Source organism: Tremella mesenterica (genome assembly GCF_000271645.1).
Source record: "Tremella mesenterica DSM 1558 unplaced genomic scaffold TREMEscaffold_2, whole genome shotgun sequence".
Classification (NCBI taxonomy): Eukaryota; Fungi; Basidiomycota; class Tremellomycetes; order Tremellales; family Tremellaceae; genus Tremella; species Tremella mesenterica.
In genome coordinates this window covers 2,959,800-2,987,784 of record NW_006711226.1, presented here as the reverse complement: position 1 = coordinate 2,987,784, position 27,985 = coordinate 2,959,800, and the positions used below count along the sequence as shown (strand labels likewise).

The following is a 27,985-nucleotide window of genomic DNA, read 5'->3' as shown; positions in this document are numbered from 1 at the left end:
AATAACATCCTTTCCTCTCCTCCATTGTTTTGGTACCCTGAGCCGCAAGTGATCTTGAGACCTGCATCACTATATTGGCCTCCACTACCCCTTGTCTTTTCCCAGAAACAAATCACCATCATTTCTTAGAGAGGAACAACCCGGAATGTCCCTCTTCCCTCATGGTCAGGGCCTGTAGCTGAACCAATCAGTGGACCGAAAACACCTACGCGGTCAAAAACCAAGTCCACCTTATCGTTAAATCCCTCCCAACGGGCGTCTCCCAACTATTCAACTTTAGCAACATCGGAGTCAAAACCGACGGACTGGACGACGAGGAACTGGCCGATCACGCCGCTTCCTTGTTCTTGATTGATGTCGCAGATCATGCGGGACGATTGGGAGACGCCGTATTGGTATACGATCAAGGGTACTGGCGACCGGACACGGAATTGTGGAAGAGTGTTCAAAAAGTGGGTCGGTATCGGTACAATTCCTCACTACTCACGTACACCATAACGATATAATCTTGTCCAGTTTGTTCGAACAAGGTCCCGTTTCATTACTCAATATGGATGATATCGCACCGAAAGAAATGAAATTCATGACAGGCCGATTGGAAAGATGTCATCTTGGATGAAGACATGAAAAAAACCTTACAACATGAATACACATCGTTCCTGTCATCTGAGAAGATATACAAAGATCTTGGTGTTCCGTGGAAAAGAGGTATCATCTTCCTCGGGGTGAGCTCACATTACGATCCTAAGAAGATTTCATACTGAAACGTAGCCGCCTGGGAATGGAAAGACATTCTCCTTGAGAGCAATGATGAAAGCTGTGGGGGTTCCGTTGTTATATGTCAAGACTTTTCATTCGTACATGGGAGACGAATTTGGTGAGCGTTCATCTCCATCTGATACAAAAAGTGGACACAGCTCATCAAAAGGGATCCGCTCAATATTCCAAAAAGCCAGACAACAAGCTCCTTGTCTGCTCATCTTTGAAGATGTTGACTCTCTCATCACCGATAATAATCGGTCGTTCTTCCTCAATGAGGTCGATGGGCTGGAAGATAATGACGGATTGTTAATGTTGGCAACGACGAATCATTTTGACAAATTGGACCCGGCGTTATCAAACCGTCCGTCTAGGTTCGATCGGAAATAGTGAGTTACTGACATTTTCAAGCCACTATACTTGACGCTTGGGTCTGTCGGGTACAGGCTGTCGCTGAGGAGCAGCACCTTCCCTGACCCTAACAAGGTGGAACGACGAGCATACGCTCAGTACTGGAAGAAGAAACTTGTCGGTAACGAACGGGTTGTTTTTCCGGATATCTTGGTGGATAGGTTCGTGGGCAAGACACACGGATTCAGCTTCGCATACATGAAAGAAGCTTTGTGAGTTACCTTTATGTCTACCAGCCATATCTTCCTCCCCTCAATTTTCAAACCACACAGTACCTTTTATCAACAGCTTGTGAGATAAGTTTGGTGGGGGACAAGTGTGGATGATATCTTAAGCCGAGCAACCGAGCTAATTGGAAGTGTTTCTGCCCTTCTCCTTCTAGCATCCGACGAACACAACAAACTGACTTTCACCGATGTTCTACTACAAGAAGTAGAAACATTGCGTAAAGAGCTCGATCAAACGTCCATCCCCTCTAACCACCCTCTGCAATCAGGACACATCCCTGTGGAAGTATCACCAGAGAGGGTGCAGAAGGCGCTTCAGATCGGTAAGCGGGGGATTATCCAACAGAATGGACAGACATGTCTCAAAGTGGAAGTGGATCCATTGTAGTTGTACGTATCTGAGATGACATTTACGTGATTGTGATTCTGTTACAGGAGGCCATTGATTGTTTGAGATGATGAAACAGGTGTCATCTTTGATCCTTTCGTCAATTCAAGCCATCGTAATTGCCAACCGACGCGGCCCATTGATCCTTGGGTAAAAGGTGCTGATTGATGAACCAATCTCCCTTGGAAGGCATGCACGGTGTGGACTGTCCTCGCGTGCTCATATAATAGCAAGCTCTCATCAACTCTCGTAGTGAATTGTCCGGCCTTAATACATCCCCTGGTTACACTCCACCTAACAACATCATGTCTAATCTGCAGCCAACACAATACTCAGCCTCTCTGTTCACCCAGCAAGGGAAAGCAATACAATCTACCACACCAGCTCACTCATCCTCCAAACGTTTGCCGGTGAAGCCCCGATCTATGGAGAGCTATCGACTTGATCCTCTTCAACCCTATCCAACTCGACCATCCTGGTTTCTTGCTGGATCATCACTTCAAACTCCTGGTATTCCTCAAATCAATGAAAATGTCGAGTCGGCATCTTACAACACTACTGCCATGTCAAATCCCCGAACATCAATTGGACTAGACGCATTCCCACTTCCAACATCTGCTGAAAGCCACAAGATACGGTCGGTGGGAGAGGCGTCACCCCAATTGTCAGATTCATGGAGTATAGACAAGCTATGTCCAGACCTCCCAGTTGACACCGATCCGGATTATATGGCCTACAAGAACTCTGTTGGATGGGAACCACCAGTAGAAGGAATTCCCGTCTTTCATCCTTCTCGCTACAGTAGACAAGTTGCTTACGCAATTGACTCACTCTATCAACCCTCATTCCAAGGTTTTGTCTCCCATGATGAGAATGAAAGGGATTTCTCGGAAGATCCAGAAGTTGCGTTACAAGAGGATGAAAGGCATAATCAAGATTACCAGCAGGGACACCATCAATCAGCTGGAGAGGGGGAGGAGTGGAATGTACCGAATGGAAGTCAATGGAATATGGGACCTCCTGGATCTGGAACAGCAACAAAGTCGTGGAATGCTGTCAATCAGAATTGGTAGGTTGAGTAGGGATGAACGGGTTGATGAACAGTCATCATCCAAGTTGCAGGCCAATCTCAGTATGAGAGTATGCATTTGTTGAATTTGACTGGTCATCCAAAAACAAACTTCGGTGCTGACGTCAACCAAGTGCTGCCTTACACTGAAAGCAAATGTGTCAGGAAATCTCCTGTATAGAATTGGTATTGCTTACCACGCATGTCCTCGTCAAGAAACGGGCTCTAGATTTTTGTGAGACAAAGCCTTGTGACCGACGAGTACATGAGCAATCAAGTTGTGTATGACAGAGGAAGATACATTCTTCAAAAAGAAACCAACTGGTTTTGAGAATGTATATGTCAACCGTGATCAGGGTAGCCAAACACATATCTTCATGTGTGACATCTCATTCATGACAAATAGGCCCCCTTGAGGCCTGAGGACTGGTCTGGGCGATGACACCATCATTCCGCCATGTTGTCTATGACGACTTCTGACACGGCCAATCGGGGCCTTGTCACGGTCAATGAGACTGATGTGGCTCGTGTTGAGTGACACAATGAAAAGATGAAACCAGTCAATACAAGCTCCTTTGTGTCTGCCCTTCAACTGCATGTTGTTATCATACGTGGACACTTGGGACCTCCTCACATCTGAGATGACGTTACGCCATCATGGATCGGTCTTTGAGGTATATAAGTAGCGACCCTTCTCCTTCTTCGCGCCTCCATACGTCAATCAAACAAAGTGAGCCGCGCAACATTCTGACTGAATCTTTCACTGAGCAGAAACGAATAGCAACTCTTGACAGCTATCCACTCAAGATAAGAACATCCGAAGTCTGTTTACGCTTCAAACAAAAAAGCTCAACCCACTCTCCTCCAGAGCATGGATCCTTGGGCTCCTTCCAGGCCTCGTGCCCTTCAATCCAGGTCATCACATGGGCCCCATGACTCTGCAGGTACTACAACAAATTACAACACCACTTATCCATCAATTCCTCAAAGCTCCATTGGAGGAGTAGACCCACTTTACATGACTACTGCTATTCCTGCTGAAGAATCAGTCCTTCATGAGCCCAACGAGTCCACCCTTCTTCCAAGCCAAGGGATTAGTCGTTCTACTCTTCCTTCACCCAACGTGGGCTCAAGCACCAGAATCCCTGTCTCAATGCTCGTGTCCTCAGGACCTGACACTACCCCTCATAATGGTTGTTATCCAGTTGAGGGAGCACAGGATGAATCTTTTTACTCTCCATACATAATCACAGGTCTCTTGTCAGGATCACGGGTACCTATAGACGGGTTCCTCAAGAGTCGTACGCAGAAGTCATACTCCACCTACCCGTTCCCGTACTCCACCTATCCGTTCCCGTCCCCGTCTCTCAATTCCCGCTACGGTGTCCTCCGTTCTCCTGTCCTACCTAATCGTTACTTCTTTACCATGCTATACTTTTCCTTCATCTCCGTGTCCCTCATCTATCTCCGCCTTCCTTTGTTCTCACACCCCATATCGCTTTCCACATTTACTCCGTAGATTCGGTATCACTCCGCTCCTCTTTTAGTATATAGAAACACCCCTTTTTCGTAGATGTCTTGTTGAATGTATTTTCTCGTCACTTAGCAAATCTTTTGCCACTTGATCTCATCGACTATAGTCTCTTCGATCTACTACATCACTAGACTATAAACTACATCACTAGGTTTGTTCCCTGCGAGGCCCTATATCCATAGCTCATAGACGCAGACTATTTCAACGTCTGGTCCTGACATCTCTCCTCGACTTCTGCGCAAGAAACTCGAAGAGATACAGGGCAAGACTCACTGCAACAAAAGTCAGTATCTGAAACAGATGAACTGGGAGGAAGTCACACAATCTCTCTGCTTAACACTCCTGTGCATCTGAATCAGATTCCAAATCCCTCTTTGACATACCAAGGAGCTTCAGTGCGCCAACGACTTTTCCTCAGCGGGCTTCAACATCCTCAAGGACGGCCTTCTCAGTATGGACATGTGCCTCCTTGGCGGTTGCCTCAGGGGAATCGTCCAGGCGGAACTTGGGACGACTACGGTCGGGGTGCTTCATCCTATGATCTCGGGGATGAGGATGAAAACGGTGGCGAGGCATTTGCGGATCGATATTTCGATGAAGAAGAAGAGGAGGAGGATAATCTTAGAGAAGAAACTCCGTGGAGCAGACCATATGACTCCTCAGATGAGATGAGGGATGAAGCATTTGGGGATAGATATCTGGGAGGAGGGAGGCAGTAGTCATCCCAGCAGAAAACACCTGAATCACTGGTCACTGAGTGCTGCGATGTTACTGTAGTGAGCTTCAACAATGATATGTGCAATATCTGAGTCACATGAAAGAGTATGCAGATGCGTGAATGAAAGCCATTCTGCTACAGTAGTAGTAGTACTTATTTACGTGAGCAACTGAAGCCGTGACGTCTCTGCAGTCTCCATCCGTCACTTGACATGATATCTCCCTTGTCTTCTCCAAAGTAAGCACGCAAGATGTGCTCAGTGTTCTCCTTTATCGTATTACCCCTGTCTCATATCATCACATCTCTGTGATGTAAATGTTCAGAGCCAGCACTTGAATTTCTCAAGCTTGAGTATTAGTGATGCCCCTTTCCCTCATTTTCAATCCTTACCAAATATACTAAACTTGTTGGTCCTACAAACTGACCAGAATCACAATCCCTCTTGGGAGATTTTTACTGAGTGTACTCTTCCAACAAGAACCTTCAGAAGTATCACCCAGCCAACAAGCCGTGGCTGTAGACACAAATCATCCCGTGCGACTGTCGGATCAAGGTCAACTCGGTCCAACACTACTACTAAAGCACCGTTAACTCAGCCCTCAGGTGGCCAGACTGGTGCACATGACGTGACCCACCCATCAACAGAAGAGGTCTACTCTCCAGAGCAGGATCCTACTCACCCGTCAAATGAAGGTGGTTGGTACTTGGATTTGGGGTCCAGCCGCAGCAACATTCAAAATCCCACTTCCATGTCTTTCCAACCTTATTCTACTGTTCCAAACAATCAGTTTCAGAATGTTCAGTCCAATCAAGTACAGGATTCTGAGTTTCGATCTGCGCGTGTTCAACTTTCTACATTGCAGCCGAGACACCAACCTCTGGCACAAGATACCTCGTTTGGAACCGAACAGAGCAAGTACAGCCGGGAGACAGTCGGTCTTTGATACTGACCAACTAGGGAGAAGACATCCAATCTCCCTGCTTAACACTCCTGTTGAGCTCAATCAGGAGCAGATGCTGGCTCCCAATTTGACATACCAAGGCTCCTCATCTGATCCACGACGTGCGGTGATGGCACTTCGAGCTATTGGAGAATGGCCCATATCCCCCGAGCCGTCAAATCAGAGTCCGTCCATTGAGCAAGTACCTTCTTTGCTTGAGTCTCAAAACTATGGTAACCAATATAGACAGGACGCTTCGACGACTAGTCTTGACTGTTATGATGATGTGGGTGCAGGGGCAAGTGACAACAGACTCTTTGAAGGTGAGGAGGAGTGGGAACCGGGAGATCCAAACTCATGGAGCGGATCATATGACCCCTATGATGCCCCATGAGGTGAGGCATTTGGGGACCGACATATCCATGGAGAAGGCGGACAGTCGTGGTGTCGGAGAAGAGACTCCCTGGGGCAGATTGGTCTGAGATATGGCATAGTCAGTACATACTTGTATGAGAGCTGTGAAAGCAGTATGCACACCTGTGAAGCCAAACAATTCTCCTGACGGTCAGGTGACATTGCGCCATCAATATCTCTTTTCATATCTCAAACCAATTGGGCGATTCTCTTTTGTTTATACAGGGGTTCTGCATGAAACATGTTCAAGGATAATGAGGACTCATGGGCCCTACACAGTCAAAGAAAGCCTGTGTCTTATATAATATCCATCATGCCTCTGCATTGCCCACTACTTTCATCTACCCAGTCTTATTCTGCGCCCTAATATTCTACTTGAATCTGATATATACAACATGGATCACACCAACCTTTACCCGCAATCTTCGGGAAGGGACACGTCATTCTCAGATTCAGCAACTGGCCCATCCCATCAATCTCCCCCGCAGGGTGCCGTAATCTATTCTCCTTTCGATGAGAACGGGAAAATCAGAACCCAGGGGCTACCTTCCCTACTTCATTTGATCAGAAACTCTGAACAAAACCTACATCCCCTAAATACAACTTTTTCAGTTCATGGCCAAGAAACCACAGAAGTTTTACCTCTCCAATCCAATCAGGGAACTCCGTCCCCTGGACTGAGCAGCGGAACTGAGATTCCTGGACAATATATTGCCTCAAACGCTTGGTCCCATGATAAGCCCTATTCTGACCTCCCACCTGAATCAATACATTCGGATGATCTGCATCGCCAGGAGCGGACATCTGACTGGACAGATCCGCAAGCTCCACGGCTGCTATTTCACCCATCCGTGCGTCATACCGCAATAGATTCTCTAGACTATCAACCATTTTATTACTCGAATCCAAACGCTCCCATCGGTAGACAGTATATGAACCCTTTCCATCACACACCTCAAGGAGGAGCGAGTCATCTGACCGTAGACTTAGAAGTGGATTCTGGGCAGACTGGAAGTGTGTCTCCCCAGCCGCAAATCATGTCGTATCGTCGAGCGGATGGTTCGCAAGCTTATTTCCAAGTGAGTGATGAAGATGATCACTTGCGAGCGAATGAAACGATGGAGGGTCTGGAAGAGGATGAGTGGTACAACGCGAGTCAAACATGGGCATCACGTCGAACGTAGTCTGCTACAAAGTACTGCTATAGTCTACATAGGAAGTCAAGATTGGAGAAGACTTCATTGGAATGCATATGTTGAGTGGCATACTGGAGTGTGAATCTTACAAGGGTCACAGTTTTGATTGTTACCAGTGGAAGATCCCTGCTGCTCACAAGGGTCTTGTAAATTGAGACTGTGGCCTTTCAATTATCCCAAAACTTCTCACTTAGGCCATGCAGGGTAGAAGACTCAACATCTGTACATGTCACACCACCCAGAGATGTTGGTAGAACAAGCTTGTGACTTGTGAAGGTAATTTGAGTAGAACAAACAGTAAGTGATTGTTGCTATGTATAGTTTGATAGATCACACAAGGGTCATCACATCAGACACATCTACAGTCGCTGTCAAAAGTCTCCGTACAATCCGCGCGCGCGCATCGATCATCGGCCACTCACCACTTCTTCTATAGACATTTAGATGCATTTTTGCAAGTTCAATCATGTCTGCAGCCTATCTTAGTACTTGATAGCGTACCCCTTAGCATGCTTGACAGCCTCGACCCTCCTTGGCATGCTAGCCACCACCTTGTTGACAATATCCATGTCTATAGCTTCCCACTCCGCCACACAATGTTCAAACAACTGCTCCACGTTTGTCGCTCTTGGAAGGCGCTTGCTAACCTTGTACTTCACCATTGACCAGAGATTCTCGATAGGATTGACATCCGGAGATGAGGGAGGGTGGATAAGTGAATGGAGACCAAGTGTATCACGCTTTTGCTGACTGTGTTTCGCTTTGTGGCATGGAGTGTTGTCTTCAACTACTAGGACCTGGAGAGAATCAGCGGAATTTTGTCTTGTCTCTTGTCATGAACTCACCATCCGGTCAATCTCTGCAGACAATATCTCTTCATACTCCTTAAGCTTTGGTAAGACAATCTCGGAATAGCGAACGGCATTGAGTCCTCCAGGAGGAAGAAGAATGAGAGGGAATTTATGATTATGTGCAATAGCACCCCATACCATGATAGACTTCCTCCCAGATCGAAATGTTGGTTGAAGATGTTTCAAATCAAACGCCTGTCCAACTCCTCGAGTTGTATAAGCACGCCTTGCAAGTCCCAACTCCAAAGACATCTCATCTGTGAAGATAACTCGACTCCAATCCTGTCCTACATTATCCTTTGCCCAATTGATCCGCTTTTCGATTGCTTGTGGGCGTAAGAAAGGGGTACGGCGCATGACTCGGCGGTGGAGACCATGTCTGGCCGCAATGCGGCGGATGGTGGGTTCACTGAGGTTGTATGTGGAGGCAATAGAGCCAAAGGGAACTTGGGGATGATGGGTGATATCACGGATAATTCGACGAGTAGTTCTTTCCATCTTAGAAGGGCGTCCTGGGCGTGGGCGATCGTAGGCGGTGTCATATCGTTTGTATCTTTCGACTGTATATTGGATGGTAGATCGAGGCCAGCCTAGCTTGCGAGCAATTTGACCAAGTGTGAGGCCAGCTCTGTGAAAACCAATGACGGTACCACGTTTGGAAGGGGTTCGAGGGATAGGAACCTTGGTGAGGAAGATGGGTGGAGAGGAAACCCTCTAGTACCCTTCTTATGTACTTTCTTGCTTCCAAATCTTGCATACACCTCCACCTCGGTCATGACTATCATTACTCAGCAATGCATGCATCAGCACGTAGCATAGGGGTCATAGGAACGGGGGATGTGACAGGGGTCAAGGACGAAACCAGGTGGTTGAGGTGTCTCCGATGATCGGTGTACGGAAACTTTTGACAGCGACTGTACATAGGGTCTCTAAACCGTAACTGAATATTCATTGTCATTGCTACTACAAGTACTCTGACCTTCCCTCCAATTCATGATTAGTTTATCTTGTCTTGCCACTTGGCCGTGATGTGGACCTGCACACACAACTTGAGACATGTTACATCCTTCTGTCCTTTCAGATCACTCCCCTAGGTATGACACAACATATTAATTGTATCATCTCAATGTAGCAGCTGCTCAACAAAGGTGATATTTATGTATGATTTTTTGCCTTCCTTTCCTCCTTTCATTCTTCTGGCTACTTAATCAATCTGTCTTGTAAATCAAGAGAAGGCTGAGGTGAGTGAAGATCATGCTTTCAGGTTTCACTTTCTCCTCAGACGTTGAGGGGTCTACTTAAACTGCCCAAAAGCAGTTTCTGCACTATTTTGCCACTCAATAATCAATCATATCAGAATTGTTCCTCCACCTGTTACCTGAAATTCTCCAAAGTGATCTTTCCCATGAACTCTTACACCCAAAACCCTCACCTCGCCAATGTAGATCAAGACTTACAGTACTCATACTCGGAAGCAGAGTCTGCACTCCACTTTGTACCAGACACCCGGTCGTCTCATACAATCACTGGAGACAACAGGACGCCTATCAGTTTCTTCACTGAATCCGGCGTGGCTTCACCGCAGTCATCCCGGGATGGCATGTCCAACTTTCCCATGTCACCACCCACAGGGTTGAGAGGTCAGAGGAGATCAGGGGCCCAAGAACCAGGATATCGGGTCACAGTGACTACTCAAGGTGAGAGGGATACAAACAGATATGAATCCGCACAAGAACGTGATGAACGTCTAGCCTGGGAAGCAGAGGAGCGCCAACTCAGCGTACCATTCAGCGGTTCTACTCAGCACTACCATTCTCTATGTAGAAGAAAACGTCAAGACTCTCTCTCTGGATCTTCTTCTCTGACCGCAGACGATGGGAATGATTCAGTAGATCCTCAGCTTGATGATAATTGTCGGGCCAGTCCCTCACAAGCGGAGTTTTATGACCTCAGTGCTGACAGGGCAAACAATAGTATAAACCAAGAACAAGCTCTACAACCCATCGACATTGATGGGCAGCAGACGGATTTGGGAGTGGGTAACTCGGTAGAGGAGTGGGAGCAAGAAGATGACTACGAGGACATACCATCACAAGAGCAATTGGTACCCATTTCAGGTCTCTCTGATAGTGAAGCAAGCCAAAGGGTGATGACCTTTGGTCCCCTTCCCTCACCTGTCCAACCTCTCTCCTGGAACCAATCAGCCGACCCACTATCTCACTTGTCACGGTTGAACGCACAGATGATGGTTCCTTTACCTCCGCCCACATCGGCTATCCAGCATCCGCGCTCCTTGGTCTTTTCTCTCCATCGCCAGAGACAGCATAGGTCACAAGTTGGATTGTTGGAACCTACCCATAGATCCTCTGAAGAGGATGACAATATGAAACCTCCAGGGACAGATCCTGCTTGGTGACGAGAGTACAAGTAGTGTAGGGGAGAAAGGTGTCTTTTTCATGATGACGGTTCAGGTGGACATCTTGTGACATCTTGGTACTGGTGCAGCTCACGGGCAGTCGAGATTCGCAGTGAGGGATAAGAGCACATTTGACATGCATGTATTCTGATGCAGATACGGGTCCTGAAGTCCCCCTGACCCCGCTATGCAGCCGTCATCCCTTCTCACCTCCTTCTTTTGCCATCTGATCGTCATAATGGTGGCGGAGTTAGCTCTTTCCTTTCTCTCTGTGTATCCACAAGCAGAAGGTCATCCTCTCAGAGTCACACTTTCCTTTCCATCTACGTCGTTTGGACAAACCTCATTCAGCCTTAGGATCTAAGCGAGTCGGACTTGATACTAGCCCGACTCGGACATCTGCCGTACACATTTCGACGTCATCAATCCCTGGTGTATTAAAACCCACGGTCTCCGTCCCCTCTCCAAGTCCAACTCCCTATCTTTATTATCAACTTATTGACTGGGTGCTAGTATATCTGATCATCAACACCCATTGATTGACTTACACAGTATGAACAACACTCACACACGACCCATGGGTCTTGCCAACCTTCTCAATCCTCAATCATCACCATCAACGGTCCCAATCTCAGAAGCAGAACAAACCTCTCAGTCTGTCACTGACTCTAATTACTCGGGAAAACATGCAAGCGATGAATCCAGACTGACATCTCTGACGGTGGACCAACGGATGTTATCCCGTCTTGATCAATATACGTTTGCAGGGATACCCATGGGTTCCCCTTCTTCTCATCCTTCTCATCGTTATCCTATTGGTGAAGAATCTGAAAGCGCGTTTCCTTCAAACTCTGAAGCCTTTGGACCGCAGCCTCAACATGCATGGTATGGTGATGATTTAGAACCTTGGAGAAACAATCATTCTAAATTGTTGAATACTTCTGTACCACCACAAGCACCAAATCATCCCCAATTGACATATCAGTCTAACCGTTTTTCTTCTTCAAATCAAGGTACACAGGGATCTACATACCAAGGTCCGTCAAATCCCTACACCCCTCCACCTCGTTATCAACGTGGGGCATATCAAACCCCAAGGAACTTACCATCGCGGATGTCAATAAGTAATGGAGCTGGAAATGGGTACCACGAATCCACCCAGATAACTACAATTGAGGCTATCGCTATCGAATGGGATTCAGATGATGAAGGATATGATGTTCAGGATGTGAACCATCTTTACGGTGGTGGGGGTCATTAACGTGATCTTATCGTGAAAGATAGATAACACAATAACGATGTCATTCTGGTCGGATATTGAAAGTGTGATAAAGCTGGGAATGACTCAGATGCACATGATGAAAGATTGAAACGAGTTTCATCCATTCCTTCCTTTGATTCCTCCCAAAACTCAGCTGAGTTTTACTATCATAGACCGTTTGGCGTGAGAGGCCATTAAATTCATGTAACAGTTGAGTAGCCACAATTTCCTTCAGATGATACCCTGTGTGACGCACATGGGCGGGCGCACATGATCTGAGTTGGAAGATCTATCAGTACTCCGCCCATGATTCGGTCCAAGCCCAAGCCCGACGGACTATTGCTGATTATATAAGTCATCAAGTCATCAACTTCTGATCTATAAAATTGAATATATCACTATCATTTCTACAACTGATAATCCTTGCTACTTCTTCCTCATAAAGGCCAATCAAAGAAAAGTAACTCTGTCTCTTCAGATCATATCATCAAAACCAAGTCAGAAGCTGTTTTCAAAATGTCCCATTCTAACCAGACTTACAGCCCTTATGACCTACAGTCTAACACCAACCTTCAAGGAAACTCCCAACTAATCGATCCAGATACCCAAGCGGCCTTACTCAATCCCTCTCGTCCCACATTATCGGCCCTAATGAGACGTCATTTGAATAGTAATAACGGTAACATGTCGAGAGCCCAATCACAACAGGCAGGAATTACTCTCCCGTCTTTCTCGGAATTGGTGAATGATGCTATTTCAGGGGGTAATTTCCAACAAGGAGCTGAAGCAGTTATTCATCAAGCACAAGACACTTCAGGCTACCATACTCAACAATCAACTGTCCAGGGTAGCTACCCAGATACGGGATATTACGGAGATGATAGAAACAGAGCTGAGAACTATGGTTATCCAACAACCTCTGTGACATCCATAGACTGGCAAGATCAACATGCATCGTCTAGGCAACATACAGGAGAACATCACGCTTACACCACCACACCAGGCTACTTACCACCACTCCCAACTAAGCCTACCAGCACCATGAACGCAACGGACATATCACAACTTCAGATGCTAGGTAGACGTTCACGTCACCCTGGTCCTTCCGATCCGACCAGATCTCAAGTCAGTGCGAGTGGCACCTTCCCTCAGACAAATGTGGAAGGGTATGGTGCTACTCCAGGTCACTTATCCCAAGTCACTTATCCCACCCCTCCATCTCAACAGCCATTCGTCCCTGAAGACGTGGACGATGTATATGTTTTTGCTGATCGGACACGGGAGGATGACAGGGACAATGAAGATGGAGAGGAAGTCTTCGGTCAAGGATTGTCAAATGGACATACAGATCCTCACGGGTGGAGCAGGGGTCACCATTGGGATCTTGATTAGCACCACCAACGTCAATGCCATTTCCACTATTAAGCCTTTCGCGAGTAAGATCGAATTTGGTGATGGCGAAGAATCAAAGATGGAACAAAGGAACGTTACATGAACATGATATATGCATGAGATGATATGTGCTCTAAGTAGCCATACCGGCCACCATTTCTCACCACGAGAGTCGGTGAATGATGATGGAACTGGAGGGTGTCAATCGGTCTCCCCTCAACGGACAGGAATTGAGGGTATCGCTATACAATGGCATGAAGATGATGAAGGAGATGATCATGATTGGCTACGGCCTTGGGCTTCTTACAAGAGGGAACCGCATTGACAGATTTCCACATGTAAAGATGAGACAATGATAATGTCATTATGTTCGGAGCGTCGAATAGTGGTAAAGCTGAGAATGAATCGGATGCACATGATGAAAGATCGAAACGAGTTTCATCAAGTCCTCCTTCATCCTGACTCCGATCACTCTGCTTCTACGAGAGTGATATCCCCAAGGTAGCACGCAATTGATTTGATTTAAAATTTTTACCTTTATACCACACTACAGATACTCACGTCATACTGTACCCCGTGTGACGTACGCGAGTGGGTCAAACATGGGCCAAGTCGAAAGATTTTCTCACTCCGTGCGTCATTTATTCTTGGCACGGATTATTTCTGATATATATACAACCATCAAGTCATACATTGTTTATCCAAGAATTCTAATAACCTCAATATCACCTCGGCTTAACACCACTCTGGCCACTACTTCAGCGTACATACATAACCTTTTATTCAAACAGAAAAAGTAAATATACATCTGTGCTCTCATAACAAAAACACAGTCAGAAGCACTATCTAGAATGTCCTACCCTGACCAGAATCATGACACATACTATGACCCACGGTCCAACTCAAACCTTGAGGGAAGCTTTCAACCAATCAACCCAAGCACCCGACAATCCGGCCTATTGGAATATTATAGTCAATGCTTGTCTGATCTCGAGCGTAATCATGGTAATCAAGGTGATCAAGGTGATCCTTCCACTTATTCAGGAGATCAGCTAGCCCAAATGGGTCTAATTTTTCCTCCTCTTCCACCAGCATTGCTGGATGGGGACCTTCATTCTCACACTCAAAGCACCCAAGCAACAAACTTTCAAAGATAAGTTCCTTTGGGATACTACACTCAAGGAAGGATGGCACCTGTGGGTAGCTACTCACAGGTGCCATATCAACATATTGATGCAAACATGAGCCATCCCCACCATGATTATCCAGCCGCAACCACTAGGTCTTCAAGGGGCCAACACGGACAACACCGACCACACAATCAATCCTCTTTTGATGATCATTACAGCAACTCCACTATGCCAAGCCGTGGGCTACCACGCCATGGAGACTTGCCAGACGTCCTTCACCCTGACAACAATGCCGAAACCTTGGGATCCATCGACAGAAGCCAACTTCAGAGCTTAGGTAGACCTGTACGTCAGTCTGGGTCTTCCATTCGACCCGGACCACAAGTCAGTAGGAGCGACACCTACCGTCAAGCAGGTATGGGAGGGAATGGTACCACTTTTGGTCAATCCTCACAAGTCACTTATCCAGCATATCCATCTCAACAGGGGTTTATCCTCCCTGATGAGGAAGAACAGGACGCTTTTGCTGATCGAACACTGGGGGAAGACTGGGATGACAGAGATGGAGAGGATGGGTTTGGTCAAGGACCGTCGGATGGACATACATGGAGCGGGGCCAACCATTGGGATTTTGATTAGCACCACCAATATCATTTCCACTATGCTTTTGACGAATGAGATGGCAACTGGCGGTGGCAAAGTTTTGAAGATGGAGCGAAGATTTGATTGAGATGATATATGCATGAGATGATATTTTTGCTCTAAGTGGCCATGACGGCCACTATGCGAAAGTTGTGAGCGTCGGGATCGTCAGGATGAGATGTGGTTTTCGACACTTCACACGTCACGCTGATCATTAGTGAGAACGATACGGGTGACACGACGACTCACTAGTGGTCTCCAGGAGTGACCTTTTCGTCGATGTATGCCACTCTTTGTAAGTCAGCTCGAGATCTATGTCGTGCCTCATCGAATGAGAGGGGTAAGGGGATGGCGCAAGGAAATTGTGACATACACTGCCACATTGTATTGTTTTGTCCAATACCCAGCCAGCGTGACTGCACCCTTTTCGTTATCGTCCACCCAGCATTTAGCATCACCCAGATGATAATGTTGAGATCTGTAATAGTATACCGCCACCCTATTGATCAGCCCTGTCAGCATCGTGAAGGACCTTTGTTCACGCCGCATTGTTGAAGAAAGAAATCATGACTCACCTTCCCTCATTCACCTTGATGTCCACTCGTATTCTCGCTCCAATAGTCGAAGAGACCCAAAAGTGTTTCTCACCGTTCCACACAAATGGCTCCCAACCCTCGCTGCTCGTAGGTGTCATAGGATTATCATGATCATTGGCGTCCGCGCAAAACATTCTTGGCTGAACAAGTCCTGTCACATGTCTCGAAGAGCTCGGATCGGGTTGACGAGGGTTCACCACGTCTCGTAATGGTGTGAACAACCCCACCAAAGGGATAGAGTATGGGGTTGTGGGTAAAACGAAATGTCGAGATTCAGAAGTGAGACGTTGGAGTGGTTCAAGATCAAATGTCGATTCCCAGCCGGGTGGAGGAGTGGTAGGGTCTGTCATATGTGGGGAGTCTAGGTTGAAAGGGATGGACACAAGATCGGATGATAAGAGGGTGGTGGAGATGGTATCAAATTCTATACGTGGAGGAGGGATACCGAAACGATTCAGCTGACAAAGCTCAGATTCTAAGTAAGCAATCAGAAGATCGGCGAGGATTCGCTGTGAGTCAGCGACAAGTCGAATTACGGACGAGATATCCTCACGTGTCCCCGGGCGTTGGGATGAAGGATATCTTGTTGGTAGAAGGCTCGTGAGGTGGAAGCGGGGAAGCGGAGGTAGTGATTGAACATCAGTCGTTTCATTCTGAATGTTAGTCTACATATCGCACTCTCACCTGAACATACACAAAGGACTCGCGACAAACACAGTAGATATTCTGTGGAAGGGAGAAGACAAGCTCACGAAATATATGGAATGTCGTAATAATGCGCTATAGGCAAATGAATCATCTGTGGATCTGCATAGCCCACATCTTGAGCAACCTGCGGAGCCCAGGCACCAAGTATCACCACAGCTGGTTGGGATGTGAACTCTGAAAGAACCCGCAGAAGTTGGTCGAAGAAGGCTTGATAAATATCATCCGGTTGGTCATTGACGTCAAACTCGAGGACGATCAGATCCGTGTCATCGGCGATATGGTGAGTCTGAAGATAAGCTATCTTCTTTTTTGAGAGTGGGAAAGCTGACTCCACAGAAGGCATAGTAGCTCGTCTGTCAGCTGACGCCCAAAACCGCTGTGTAACTCACCTCGAATCCATTCCACCGATGGCCCCATTCAAAAACTCATGATGTGACTTTTTTTGTCAGCTAAAGGAGATCGTTGCCCGGATGAACTCACATTGGGAAATGTATCGGTGAACCACTGATTCAATAACGAGGTATAGCATCCCGGACCATCTGGATCTCCTTGAGGATATTCTGGACTTGGATGTACACCATGACAAGCAGATACTATTCCTTCATCAGCTTGACCTACATTTGGCGAATGCTGGTGACTAACCTGATCCTCCCAATATGCCCACTTTGATAGGTTCTCCATCTCTGGCTTTCCGCAACACTTTCCTCATCCTCGCTCCAGATCCCTCAAACAGCCTACTAGCTCGTAGTCCCTCTTTATCATACACCTCACATAACCTTTCTCCCTCCGATGTCGCCCCGCAAAGACATCCAAGCGCCCCATCACTGATCTCGTCCAGTTGGCCTTTGAGACCATTCAACGACATATGGGGTAATGGGGGTAAACCTGGGACGTGCGGATGAACGATAGCGTAGATTGATATGAGTAAGAATGGGGTGGAAAGTGCTAAAACGGGTGTCATCCACCGTCGCCATCGATGATGATGTCCATTCCTTCGCCATTTCGTCTCTGGCAAGAGGGAAGGTGAAGGGGGAGGTTCAAGCAGCGGTCGGGTGGATGATGATGGTTCTGCCGATCCTGGTTGACCATAAGAGGACATCTCCAAGTCCGATGGAGTACCCCTAGGAGGAAGCATGATGGTAGAGGGGAGGTCACAAGGAAGGAGGATAGACCGGTCAAGTCGCAACTGGAAGCGGGGAGGGAAGGAGGCGGCGATCTCCGCTAGGTTAAATGCAATGTGGCACCTCTCAAAAGTGGCGATTTCAGACATTTGCGCACGGGCCTTCTCCGGGCTGTCCCCTTCTCACACTGCCTCGTTCTGTCATACGTCCGCACCTTCCAACACAGTACCTCGTAAGTATCAAATCACAACTAGACCGGGAAAGAACCCTTCACGAAGGGGTGTACCTAGCATTCGGCTTCGTCACACCCGAAATCCTTCCATTTCGGCCGAAATCGCTTCCGTTAGGCTCCGAGTGGTGAACTCAGAGATCCACTGGATCATCGGGACAAAGGTGTTGCAACCACTGCTGTACAGGAACATAGATCGAAGCGGGTCATTTCGATGAAGATCTCGGACACAAGGAATACAACCCGGAAAAAGTTCATCGACAGAGTCTTCGGCCGTTTGACACTCGGAGTCATCAATCAAATGTGTCCCCCTGGCTGTTTCAAATACCCCATCCCTTGACATACGATGGAGAGACTGTCTACCAATAAGTACAGTTTGTCAATCATGATACAGTGGGGTATCATGGCCAACGGAACCCGTTTCTCACCGGAATTCGGCTGTGTCTTCAGAATGTCCATCCATCACATGCTAAATTTCAATGATCCTGGAGAACGCATCTGTACACCATCAACAAAGTCTGTCCATCTAGTCAAGAAGAGTACTTCCAGCTACTATACGAACCATGCATGAGTAATAATCTTGATCTACAGGGCCAAGAACGACGGGGCATTCTTCAGGTTCTGGCTGGCCAATGTTTGGATTGTTCCTCCTTTTCTTGCTAAATACTTGGGTTCACACTTCTCATATGCCTTAGCCAATGAAGCATCTGATGTAGGTTGAGCAGAGATATTGGAGCCTCCTTCCGGATTTCTGAATGCAAGTGTTGGGTGCTGTATGGAAGACGTGCCACTTAGAAGCTGCACGGGTCCTGAGACCTGTCATGAATAGTGATAAGGAATTCTGACTCATGCTCAGAATAGTGATAAGGAAATATGACTCATGCTAGGAACTGTGATAAGGATTGAAGGAAAATGTGACTCATGGTATTTAGCAGTTCAGCAGTGAGGCATTTACGTGATTGGCTGAAGCCTGGAAGGTTCAGCAGTTTAGCAGTGAGGCATTTATGTGATTGGCTGGAATTAGTTTCCCGTGGTGCACTCACTTTGAGGCATTTATGTGATTGGCTAGAAAATCCCTCACACGCTTTTTATTTAGTACACCTACTTTAGTTTTGAAGGGTATAAAAGGAGCACATCTCCCCCCTCTTTCTTCAGCAATGTATCTTCATCTTGAAGTTGAACTTCATCTTTGAAAGTCACCTAGTTGGTTCTAACCCAACACCTCAGTACCCTCAGTACCTAAGGCAGTCATCAAGCTCTACGAGCCAGAGACTAAAACCCTTCAGTACCCAAGGCAGTACTTTGCAACCGCAGTCTACCCGCAGGCGTGACAAGACCCCTTGACGTGCCAGACTGAAGATCCATGCCACTTCAAAGCTGCACAGGTTGAAATCATGACTCTTCAGAGAGTCACATCTTCTGGGTCATGCAGCTCAGAAGATTTGAAGTTTTTCAAACATCACAGGCCAAGACTGACTGTAGATCAAGCATATGATACTTGATAGTGATTATAAGGAGACTACCACAAGAAGTCTGGCAAACATATGCATGGGAGGACCAAAATTGATGCAGGTACCTTCATCTTGTGTAGTGAAAAGCGCAAGCGTCTGATAAGCTACTCCCTCCTCTTTTTGACAGAGAACAGATGAGGACCATCTCATTACAGCTGTAAAGTTGTTTTGGACCTGCAAGTGTTTCCCATAAAATGGTGATCCTTCTTCTGTGGGTCACATCTCCAGTCCGGCACGGTCAGACCCATGACACTTCAAAGTGGCACGTCTTCAGTATGGCACCTAACACATACCATTCAATCCTCTACCCCACTTTCTCTCCCTAAACCCCACTGCCCTTCTTCCTTGGTATCCAATACAGCTGTTTGAGAGCAGCAAGCCTCTCTGGCCTGTCTTTATATATAGACACTGTACAGTAGGGGTATTCAATTGCGTGTAATTCAGGGTAACGGGAGTATTTTCACGTGGCTATTACATGTAACTCTCGTTCAACGTGTTTATGCATTACACATATTCAAGACAATTACAGAGACCTGTATCTCTCTCAGATCTCGCGAGATCGCTCTGAAACCTTCACCAATCGATTCAACGTGCTCGGAAACGCTTCTTGAGCTGATCAGATTACCATGACCACCCCCAACGACTTGTCCTCGGGAGTCTCCCTTCGACCCCTCTCTGTCCCTACCCCCCCTTCCCGTCCGTCCATTATTAGACCAAAGAATACTCCCACAGATGCCAATCCTTGTAATTTAGACGTAGAGAGACTCATAGAATTGGGTTCGGGTACAATTTTTTGGAAACCAACCTCAGTTCGTTGGGAGGACGATGGAACCTCGAATCAAGAAAGTTCGCTGGCCATGCTGCTAGATTGGCTCAACCAACCCAGCAATTTTGATCGATTTCGTAACGGCTACGAGCAGTATGATCAAAAGAAGGCCTCAGTATTGTGTGCTCAGTATTTATTTGGACAAAGATGTCTTACTTTGAGAAGTTGGACTGCGATTCGAAGGAAGGTTCGTAAATTTGCTTTTCACTCACTATCCCTTACTTCTCCTGTCCCCATCTTACCTCCTATGACAAATACACGTCTCTGATACACGTAAAGAAACACACGCCAATTTGGAGGGTTCGTCAGTCGTCCTAGGGACAGAACAGAGCCCAGCAAACATAGGAGAATAGGGGGTTAGAGGGTCATTTTTGTGAACTTCTGCCTGTCAAAAATCCAGAGGAGGGGTTAAACAATGCGCCAGGGCTGCCAAAAGGTTCCTCACACTGTACAGATCCTCCCCCAAGCCTTAAAAATTATGCGTACGGGGGTTACCTGGTCGCAGTGGAGGGCCAAAGGGGGAGGGGAGGGGGAAGGGATAGGGGGGGAAAAGGGGGGAGGGGGTATGAAGTGGATCAAGTTCTTCTTTGTGTTTAATCTCTGACTCATAGATTAACTCTCTCCACAGTCTATGGGCTAAAGCCTGGGCCGATCTCCATGCTACGGGAAACGGTCAGGATGGTCGCAAGCTAAAAGATGCGAGGCCAGAGAATAGAGAAGTGGTTCTTGAATCGGTATTGAGTAAGATCCCTTCTATCCCTTCTCCTCTCACCTCTGGGCGCTTTTTCTCTGTCTTTCATTGATTTGTTTGTCTGTCTTTCATCTTTTGTTCCTGTGGCTGATACTCAGACAATGCACGATCCAAATGTCCTCACTTTGATGAACTCACACGAATCTTTCAAGAAAGAGACTCAGGGGCCGCTCAACTTCGATCTGACTCTGCTTCAATGTCCAACCCAGCTCACGATCTTATTGCTCAGAGACTCGGTCTCTGTCGGCCACTTCAAGCAGCTCAAGCCCCTGCAGATAACACTCAATCCCTGCTCTCAGAGGATTCCCAGCCAATCTCGAATTGGTCCCCGTCTCCTGGACTTCAATCCCTTCATAATGACACTCTCGAGACAGGAGAAGATGAAGTAGGGGAGATCTCTAATCAAGATAACAGCTGGGGGCCTAATCAAACTGTATCTGATCAAGCCAGTCGTAGGTTGACTGTTTAAAAAGCTGAAATCCTGCTTACACATGTAGGAAAACGTTCTCGGGTATCAGACATATCTGCTGAGACGTCTTCTTTCCTCTCAGAGACACAGGAGTACAGGAAGCAGAGACAACGCTTTGCACAAGAGGGTTTGGAGATCCAACGACAGCAGCTAGAGGATACTCAACAGGCCAGGAGATTGGAGAAAGAGGAGAAGGAAAAAGACAGAGAAGAAAGGAGAATTGAGAGACGGCTGAAAAGGCAAGACGCACTTCGAGATCTATACATGGAGAAGGAGGGGCTATCATTGGATGAAGCAACAGATTGAGCCATAGCTGCAGTTCAGCGGGACGAAATGCGAAATATGTAAAGGGAATTTTACATACCTAATTAGTTGCTTGAGATGTTATCAAGATCTACCTCTTCAGGACAAATCTCCAGCATTTCGTCCACCAATCGTTGCCTCCGTTGCTGGGCTGGCTCGCTATTGATGTATGCTAGGGGATTGACTGCTTGACGTTGCTGAGTCATGTAATCGTCCCCCAAAATCTCCTCGAGCTCTTCTTGGCTGAGATAATGCTTCCAAGTGCTGACCAAAAGATTATGAAGAACGAATGCAGCCTGTATGTAAAGCTGGGCCATAGCTTCCCCTGCTTGATCTTTGACAGCTAGTCGAGCATGACGAAGCATTTGCCATCGTCCCTTGCAGATACCAAAGGTGTGCTCAATATTGTACCGAGCCGCAGCTGCTTTTAGGTTGAACCAAGCCTAATAGTCAGCAAAGGGATGAAATCGAAGTGATGACGGCCATTGATAGTCAAGAATGTCTGCTCACCTTCTTCCCTCGCAGAGTGGAGTGATTCCTGTCTTTCTTAAACATAGCAATGATATTTGGTGTACACTCCATCCCTCTGTCTCCGATAACAAGTTCTCCTTGACTAAAATACTGCTCAGGTGTCCTGTGCAGACTGCATTCGTGTTGAACTCGAATATCAGATGCTCTTGCTGAATGGCCGAAGTGGGCGTAGGTTATCCGTTTGTAGTGGTCGCAGACGGCGAGAATATTGAAGCCGTAACGGTTCTTATAGGACCAGAAGTCTGATGCAGCTTCATGTCCTCGAGAGGGGGCTTGAGCGAGATTGATATGTGTACCGTCGATAAAACCGACGCAGTGAGGTATACCGTATTGTCGCTGGATTTCGGTAGCAATTCGAGCCCGTGCATCACCCTGAGGCCAGGATATGTACTGCTGGTATGTACGAGTGATAGCTAATAGAGCACGACGGCAGCAATTGTCTATAGTTCCAACTGATAGTTAGCAATTTGATAACAGAGGGGTTGAAGGCGAAAATCTACCTGGAAATTTCCAGAACCGTGAGAGTTCACTAACTTCTTGCCCGTGGGCGAGGCGATTGATACAGATGGCTAGCTGAACGTCTGGAGGGATCATGGGCTTGGTACCTCGAGTGTGTAAAGCAGGATCGTCCCCAAAAAGATTGATGATACGAGAAAATTCGGTTTGACTCATTCGCAGAAGGATTTTGAACTCCGCTTCACTGGTATCAATCCGATCACCAATAAAAAGCTTGTAGTCATGCTGTTTATACCCATGATTGGGCTTGGTGCGCTGCAGATAACGGCGTTGCTCGACTTGTTGCTCTTTGATGGAGAGGTTACCATGGAGAGTAACAAACGGTTCGATAGGCAGTAGGGGCTCAAGCCGACGCTTTTCCTTGCGGATTTCACGCAGTAATTCGGATCTAGGGGTTGAGTGAGGCATGTGGGCGAGATTTGGAGGCTGGAGAAAGCGGGAATGCAGAGATACAATGAGTAAAAGTGTATACCCATGAGAAAAGTAAGAGGAGAGTTGGAAGATCAGTCGCGAAAAGTGTTTACGTAAACATGCATTACGTAAAATTAATCTGTGTAACTAATGGGGTTCAAATATGCGACTACCATCATTACAAAACCGTGTAATCGCCCCTGAGCAATTGAATACCCCTAGTATGACCGGTAGCTACCAAGCTATGCATGAGGATTAGGTTTGGGAGATGTGTAATTGGCACAATATGGGTTCCTTAGGGGGTCACATCTTCAGCCCATTAGATTGACCCTCGTGACCTTTCGAAGTCTCACGGTGTTTGTTCGTCCCTGACAATTTTTAGATCTGCGTAAAATCAGTGCTGGAGACTACATATTGTACCCACAGGTCTCTTTGTCCTGTTATGGGGCTGTACATTCATACTTCTCCAAAGTGTCCCCAATTAATCTGTATGCCTTCATGCGGGCACAGTTTGTCCAGTTGAAAATGAGACACACTTGTAATGTGTATGTCACCCACGTTAAAGTCTTAGAAGACTGCAACCCATGCCAACTGTAAGAGGCATGCCTTACACAAGTGTTGAAAATAGTACAACCAGCACGGATGCAATTGGGGATTCCCACTTTTACATAGCTGTTAACAACAAGGCAACTGATATGTGTTACGGGGTAACAACGAATCGAGAGGACTCTATCGAGTTCGACGGATTAGGATGGAGGAAAGCGGGAGTTGGAGGCAGTGCTGCAGTAGGTAGGGACGGGTTTTCCCCTTTCGAGATTTTCCCCACTGGGTTTGCTCAAAGCGGTTTTTCACCTGTCCGAGTATGTACATGGACGCTTGCAGTAGGACTGAGAAGAGGAGACGGATACCTGTAGACAGTATATAGTACAATCAGCAAAGTACCAACTTTGCTGATTCTTCAATATCATTCTTTGGCTACATCGATTGCAGAGGAGACACGATCCATTAGCACCAGAGCCCCTAGATTTCCACGAGACATCCATCGAGTTCGACCCAACCTGCGACCTAGTCGTCGTGTTTCCAGTACCGTTACAAGTTGAAGAATCAGCCTTACGCACCTTGGGTCGAATTGGAGAGTACTGTATGCTCACCAGAGGGAAAGCGCGGAAAATGATACCAGAAAAAGAGGAGTTGGAACAAGGGCTGGTCCCAGAGGAGGAAATACCAACAAGTTCTTCGAGAAGTACCATTTCACATGATCTCACTTCTACCACCACTACCCCAGATCCGCTAAATGAATTATCGCAGCAGTTGTCACAATTGTTAGCCATTATGACGATGCAACAAAAGGAACAAAATGCATTAAGGGAAGAACTGGCTACGATGAAAGCTGACCGACAGAACCAACAGCTACTCACATCGAAAGGGGCAAGTTCGATCGAAGTCGAAGAAAACAAGCCGTGTTTGGAGCCAAAACTTACCAACAACAAACGAACAGGAAGAACCAGGTGTGCGGATCCACCCACCTTCAGTGGAGAACGAGGAGAATTGGACAACTTCCTTGCAGCATGCCACATGAACTTCGAATTCAAAGGGGCAGAGTACGCCACCGATCGCAGAAAGATCCTGTTCATGTACGGGTATCTTCGAGGCACCCCTCAAATGCTTATAACCCCGGCCATAACCAATCCAAGTATATGGAATTCGACCAAATGGCTAGAGAGCTACGACAAATTCATCCAGCATTTGCGAACTCAATTTGGAGACAGTAACATGGCAGGTACGGCTATGAGGAAATTGCAGGAGTTAAGACAGACTGATACGGCCGCCGAGTATTTTGCCAACTTTGAACTTTGGTCCACACACCTTGGAAAGGTACCCGATGCAATGAAAATCGCCTCAGCCATACAGGGCCTGAAGGAAGAGCTACTGAAAGTGGTAGTGGTAAATAACACCGACCCTCGAACCAAATCGGACTGGATCTATTTCAAACAACATGTGATAGGGACTGAGGAGAACCAACGAATGGCTGAAACGATGATTGCAGCGAATCGATGGGCTGCTAGACGCAAAAATGAGACGACCTGGCTTCCCCCTCGATTGAATTCGATGCGATTGGATACTAGTCCGGCCAACCCGGTAGAACGCCACTCACAATCGACTGGTAGAGGACCCTTGCCTGGTGGAAAACCAGGGATGATGAATTATGGTCTACCAAATGACCCTCCGGTCACTTGGACAGAGGACGGAGGACGTCTCAGCGAGAACGAAATGACTTGGAGGAGGGCGAACCGACGTTGTCTCAAATGTAGAAGTCCAGAACATTACGCCAACAACTGTCCAAATGGAGGAAATACGAGGAACAACATTAAGGGATCCCCAAACCCGCATAGCTCACCAATTCCTAGTGGATCAAACTCGATCCCAACTGGATCCAAAGGGCCATTAGTTCGAGGAATGGCGGTGACCTTTGAAGAAGAGGGAAACGAATACCTGGCCTAAGTGATGCGACCACTTGCGGCCAGGATCTAACAGAATCGCACAAAATTCAACTACCAATAGATCTCAGTAATGACTCGGCTATAATATACATAAAGATACAGACAGAAGAAGATACCCTACGATTTGGAATGTTAATTGATACCGGAGCTACCGGAAGATACGTACAGCCGGCCTGTCCATTATACCATTTATTTCCAAAGAGACAGTATCAGGAACCACGGAAGATCAGATTCCTCGATGGAACAACCGCGACGTTAGTGACCGAGTATGTAGAAGCTGAATTGGATTTAGGAGAAGGACTCAAAATTGCGACTCGATTGGATGTGATGGCATACGAAGGCCCCGAGGTACTGGTGGGATTGGACTTCTTGAAACAGTTTCGGGCAAGGATCGATTGTGGAAAGGGATTGATCGAGTTCGATGGAATCGGACAGGATAATGGTTGGAAGTATCCAAGATTGGAGGAAGGATTGGTAAGAGGAACAGCATTGGAAAAAGGAGAAGATGAAATGAGCGAGGAGGAACTACGACAAGTCATACCGACACAATGGCACCAGTATCTAGAACTATTCAAGGTGGAGAGAGCAAGAAGATTACCACCAAGAAGAGAATGTGATCACGAAATCGAGTTAACACCAGGGGCAGAACTGAAGCCGGGCCCAATATATCAACTAGACGAACATGGGGACGCATTCCTAAAGCAGTGGATCAATGACGGTTTGGCCAGCGGCCATTTACGAAGGAGTAAATCACCTTATGGATCTCCTGTATTCCTGGTTCCGAAAAATGGAGTGATTCCCTATCGAGTGGTAACGGATTATCGGGCGCTTAACAAGGTAACCGTTAAGGATTCATACCCAATGCCACTCATCTCGACACTACTCGATCGACTTCAATTAGGAAGGATCTTCACTAAACTCGATTTGAAAGGGGCTTACCAGTTAGTCAGAATAAAGGAAGGAGATGAACATAAAGCTGCCTTACAAACAAGATACGGCAGTTTCGAGAGCACAGTCCTAAGGGATGGGTTGTGTAATGCACCAGCCACCTTTCAGAACTTTCTACAAGACATGTTTCACGATCTACTTGACGAAGGGGTAGTAGTGTATATCGACGACATCACGGTATACTCCGACACGATCGAAAACCATCAGATGATTGTCCAAAAGGTGTTAGATCGACTACTTGAAAACGATTTGGTCGTCAGTCCGAGGAAATGCGAATGGAGTTCAAATGAAGTGAAGTTCCTGGGGTATGTAATAGGACACGAACGGATCGAAATGGATCAAGAAAAGGTGAAAGCTATTCTAGAATGGGGAGAACCCATGACAGTCCGGGATACTCAAGTGTTCTTGGGCTTTGCGAATTTCTATCGGAGGTTTATCAAGGGGTTTTCGCATATTGTGGGACCTCTCACACGATTGACCAGGAAGGATCAGGCTTGGAACTGGACACAAGAATGCCAAAAGGCTTTTGACGATCTAAAGAAAACATTCACCACAGCACCTGTCACGCCTGCGGGTAGACTGCGGTTGCAAAGTACTGCCTTGGGTACTGAAGGGTTTTAGTCTCTGGCTCGTAGAGCTTGATGACTGCCTTAGGTACTGAGGGTACTGAGGTGTTGGGTTAGAACCACCTAGGTGACTTTCAAAGATGAAGTTCAACTTCAAGATGAAGATACATTGCTGAAGAAAGAGGGGGGAGATGTGCTCCTTTTATACCCTTCAAAACTAAAGTAGGTGTACTAAATAAAAAGCGTGTGAGGGATTTTCTAGCCAATCACGTAAATGCCTCAAAGTGAGTGCACCGTGGGAAACCAATTCCAGCCAATCACATAAATGCCTCACTGCTAAACTGCTGAACCTTCCAGGCTTCAGCCAATCACGTAAATGCCTCATTGCTGAACTGCTAAATACCATGACTCATATTTTCCTTCAATCCTTATCACAGTTCCTAGCATGAGTCATATTTCCTTATCACTATTCTGAGCATGAGTCAGAATTCCTTATCACTATTCATGACAGGAGCTCCCCCTCTAAGGGCGAAGTCCTCTGAGCCGTGTTGATCTACGTTGAGATCTGTTGATGTTGTCTTGAGTTGTGTCTTGATGTTTTTGTCGATGAGCTTTGGTTGGAGGGAAGTGATGATTTGGATCCTTGAGG

At 46.8% G+C, this 27,985-nt stretch overlaps 11 protein-coding genes across 11 annotated transcripts; 8 read left to right on the top strand and 3 right to left on the bottom strand.

Moving 5' to 3' along the window:
• Positions 1-326: 326 nt before the first annotated feature.
• Positions 327-1,386, top strand: TREMEDRAFT_27248 (uncharacterized protein; the record flags this gene model as incomplete). The annotated part of the gene is made up of 5 exons (XM_007002265.1): positions 327-452; positions 591-725; positions 772-877; positions 929-1,148; positions 1,224-1,386. Coding segments are annotated over 5 exons (750 nt in total), but the record flags the coding sequence as incomplete, so codon positions are not given.
• Positions 1,387-4,007: 2,621 nt separating this feature from the next.
• Positions 4,008-5,107, top strand: TREMEDRAFT_60787 (uncharacterized protein; the record flags this gene model as incomplete). The annotated part of the gene is made up of 3 exons (XM_007002887.1): positions 4,008-4,155; positions 4,571-4,671; positions 4,748-5,107. The coding sequence occupies 3 exons, from the start codon at positions 4,008-4,010 to the stop codon at positions 5,105-5,107; spliced, it is 609 nt and encodes a 202-aa protein (XP_007002949.1).
• Positions 5,108-5,855: 748 nt separating this feature from the next.
• TREMEDRAFT_60786 (uncharacterized protein) lies at positions 5,856-6,529 on the top strand (the record flags this gene model as incomplete). The annotated part of the gene is made up of 3 exons (XM_007002886.1): positions 5,856-6,042; positions 6,065-6,333; positions 6,371-6,529. The coding sequence occupies 3 exons, from the start codon at positions 5,856-5,858 to the stop codon at positions 6,527-6,529; spliced, it is 615 nt and encodes a 204-aa protein (XP_007002948.1).
• A 327-nt stretch (positions 6,530-6,856) lies between these two features.
• On the top strand, positions 6,857-7,645 carry TREMEDRAFT_60785 (uncharacterized protein; the record flags this gene model as incomplete). Its single annotated transcript, XM_007002885.1, has 1 exon — positions 6,857-7,645. The coding sequence occupies one exon, from the start codon at positions 6,857-6,859 to the stop codon at positions 7,643-7,645; it is 789 nt and encodes a 262-aa protein (XP_007002947.1).
• A 494-nt stretch (positions 7,646-8,139) lies between these two features.
• On the bottom strand, positions 8,140-9,165 carry TREMEDRAFT_27090 (uncharacterized protein; the record flags this gene model as incomplete). Its single annotated transcript, XM_007002237.1, has 2 exons — positions 8,140-8,454; positions 8,503-9,165. Coding segments are annotated over 2 exons (978 nt in total), but the record flags the coding sequence as incomplete, so codon positions are not given.
• Positions 9,166-10,108: 943 nt separating this feature from the next.
• Positions 10,109-10,924, top strand: TREMEDRAFT_60783 (uncharacterized protein; the record flags this gene model as incomplete). The annotated part of the gene is made up of 1 exon (XM_007002884.1): positions 10,109-10,924. The coding sequence occupies one exon, from the start codon at positions 10,109-10,111 to the stop codon at positions 10,922-10,924; it is 816 nt and encodes a 271-aa protein (XP_007002946.1).
• A 553-nt stretch (positions 10,925-11,477) lies between these two features.
• TREMEDRAFT_60782 (uncharacterized protein) lies at positions 11,478-12,185 on the top strand (the record flags this gene model as incomplete). Its single annotated transcript, XM_007002883.1, has 1 exon — positions 11,478-12,185. The coding sequence occupies one exon, from the start codon at positions 11,478-11,480 to the stop codon at positions 12,183-12,185; it is 708 nt and encodes a 235-aa protein (XP_007002945.1).
• Positions 12,186-12,701: 516 nt separating this feature from the next.
• TREMEDRAFT_60781 (uncharacterized protein) lies at positions 12,702-13,902 on the top strand (the record flags this gene model as incomplete). The annotated part of the gene is made up of 2 exons (XM_007002882.1): positions 12,702-13,516; positions 13,719-13,902. The coding sequence occupies 2 exons, from the start codon at positions 12,702-12,704 to the stop codon at positions 13,900-13,902; spliced, it is 999 nt and encodes a 332-aa protein (XP_007002944.1).
• A 1,533-nt stretch (positions 13,903-15,435) lies between these two features.
• On the bottom strand, positions 15,436-17,767 carry TREMEDRAFT_38095 (uncharacterized protein). The gene is made up of 10 exons (XM_007002453.1): positions 17,296-17,767; positions 17,134-17,246; positions 17,043-17,089; positions 16,983-17,001; positions 16,698-16,939; positions 16,499-16,598; positions 15,925-16,454; positions 15,723-15,848; positions 15,599-15,640; positions 15,436-15,556 (listed from the first exon to the last, which is right to left on the bottom strand). Exons 1-10 carry the CDS (start codon positions 17,750-17,752, stop codon positions 15,469-15,471), a joined length of 1,764 nt encoding a protein of 587 aa, XP_007002515.1. The 5' UTR covers positions 17,753-17,767; the 3' UTR covers positions 15,436-15,468.
• Positions 17,768-20,140: 2,373 nt separating this feature from the next.
• On the top strand, positions 20,141-21,143 carry TREMEDRAFT_60779 (uncharacterized protein; the record flags this gene model as incomplete). The annotated part of the gene is made up of 2 exons (XM_007002881.1): positions 20,141-20,527; positions 20,952-21,143. The coding sequence occupies 2 exons, from the start codon at positions 20,141-20,143 to the stop codon at positions 21,141-21,143; spliced, it is 579 nt and encodes a 192-aa protein (XP_007002943.1).
• A 938-nt stretch (positions 21,144-22,081) lies between these two features.
• Positions 22,082-22,520, bottom strand: TREMEDRAFT_23783 (uncharacterized protein; the record flags this gene model as incomplete). Its single annotated transcript, XM_007002204.1, has 2 exons — positions 22,082-22,306; positions 22,374-22,520. Coding segments are annotated over 2 exons (372 nt in total), but the record flags the coding sequence as incomplete, so codon positions are not given.
• Positions 22,521-27,985: the final 5,465 nt, after the last annotated feature.

Coding starts and splice junctions, on each gene's coding strand:
- TREMEDRAFT_38095 (XM_007002453.1), bottom strand. CDS start 17,752: ATGTCCTCTTATGGTCAACCAGGATCGGCAGAACCATCATCATCCACC. Junction 17,090..17,133: donor TCACCGATACATTTCCCAAT/GTGAGTTCATCC, acceptor TGACAAAAAAAG/TCACATCATGAGTTTTTGAA. Junction 16,455..16,498: donor ATCCCAACGCCCGGGGACAC/GTGAGGATATCT, acceptor GCTGACTCACAG/CGAATCCTCGCCGATCTTCT.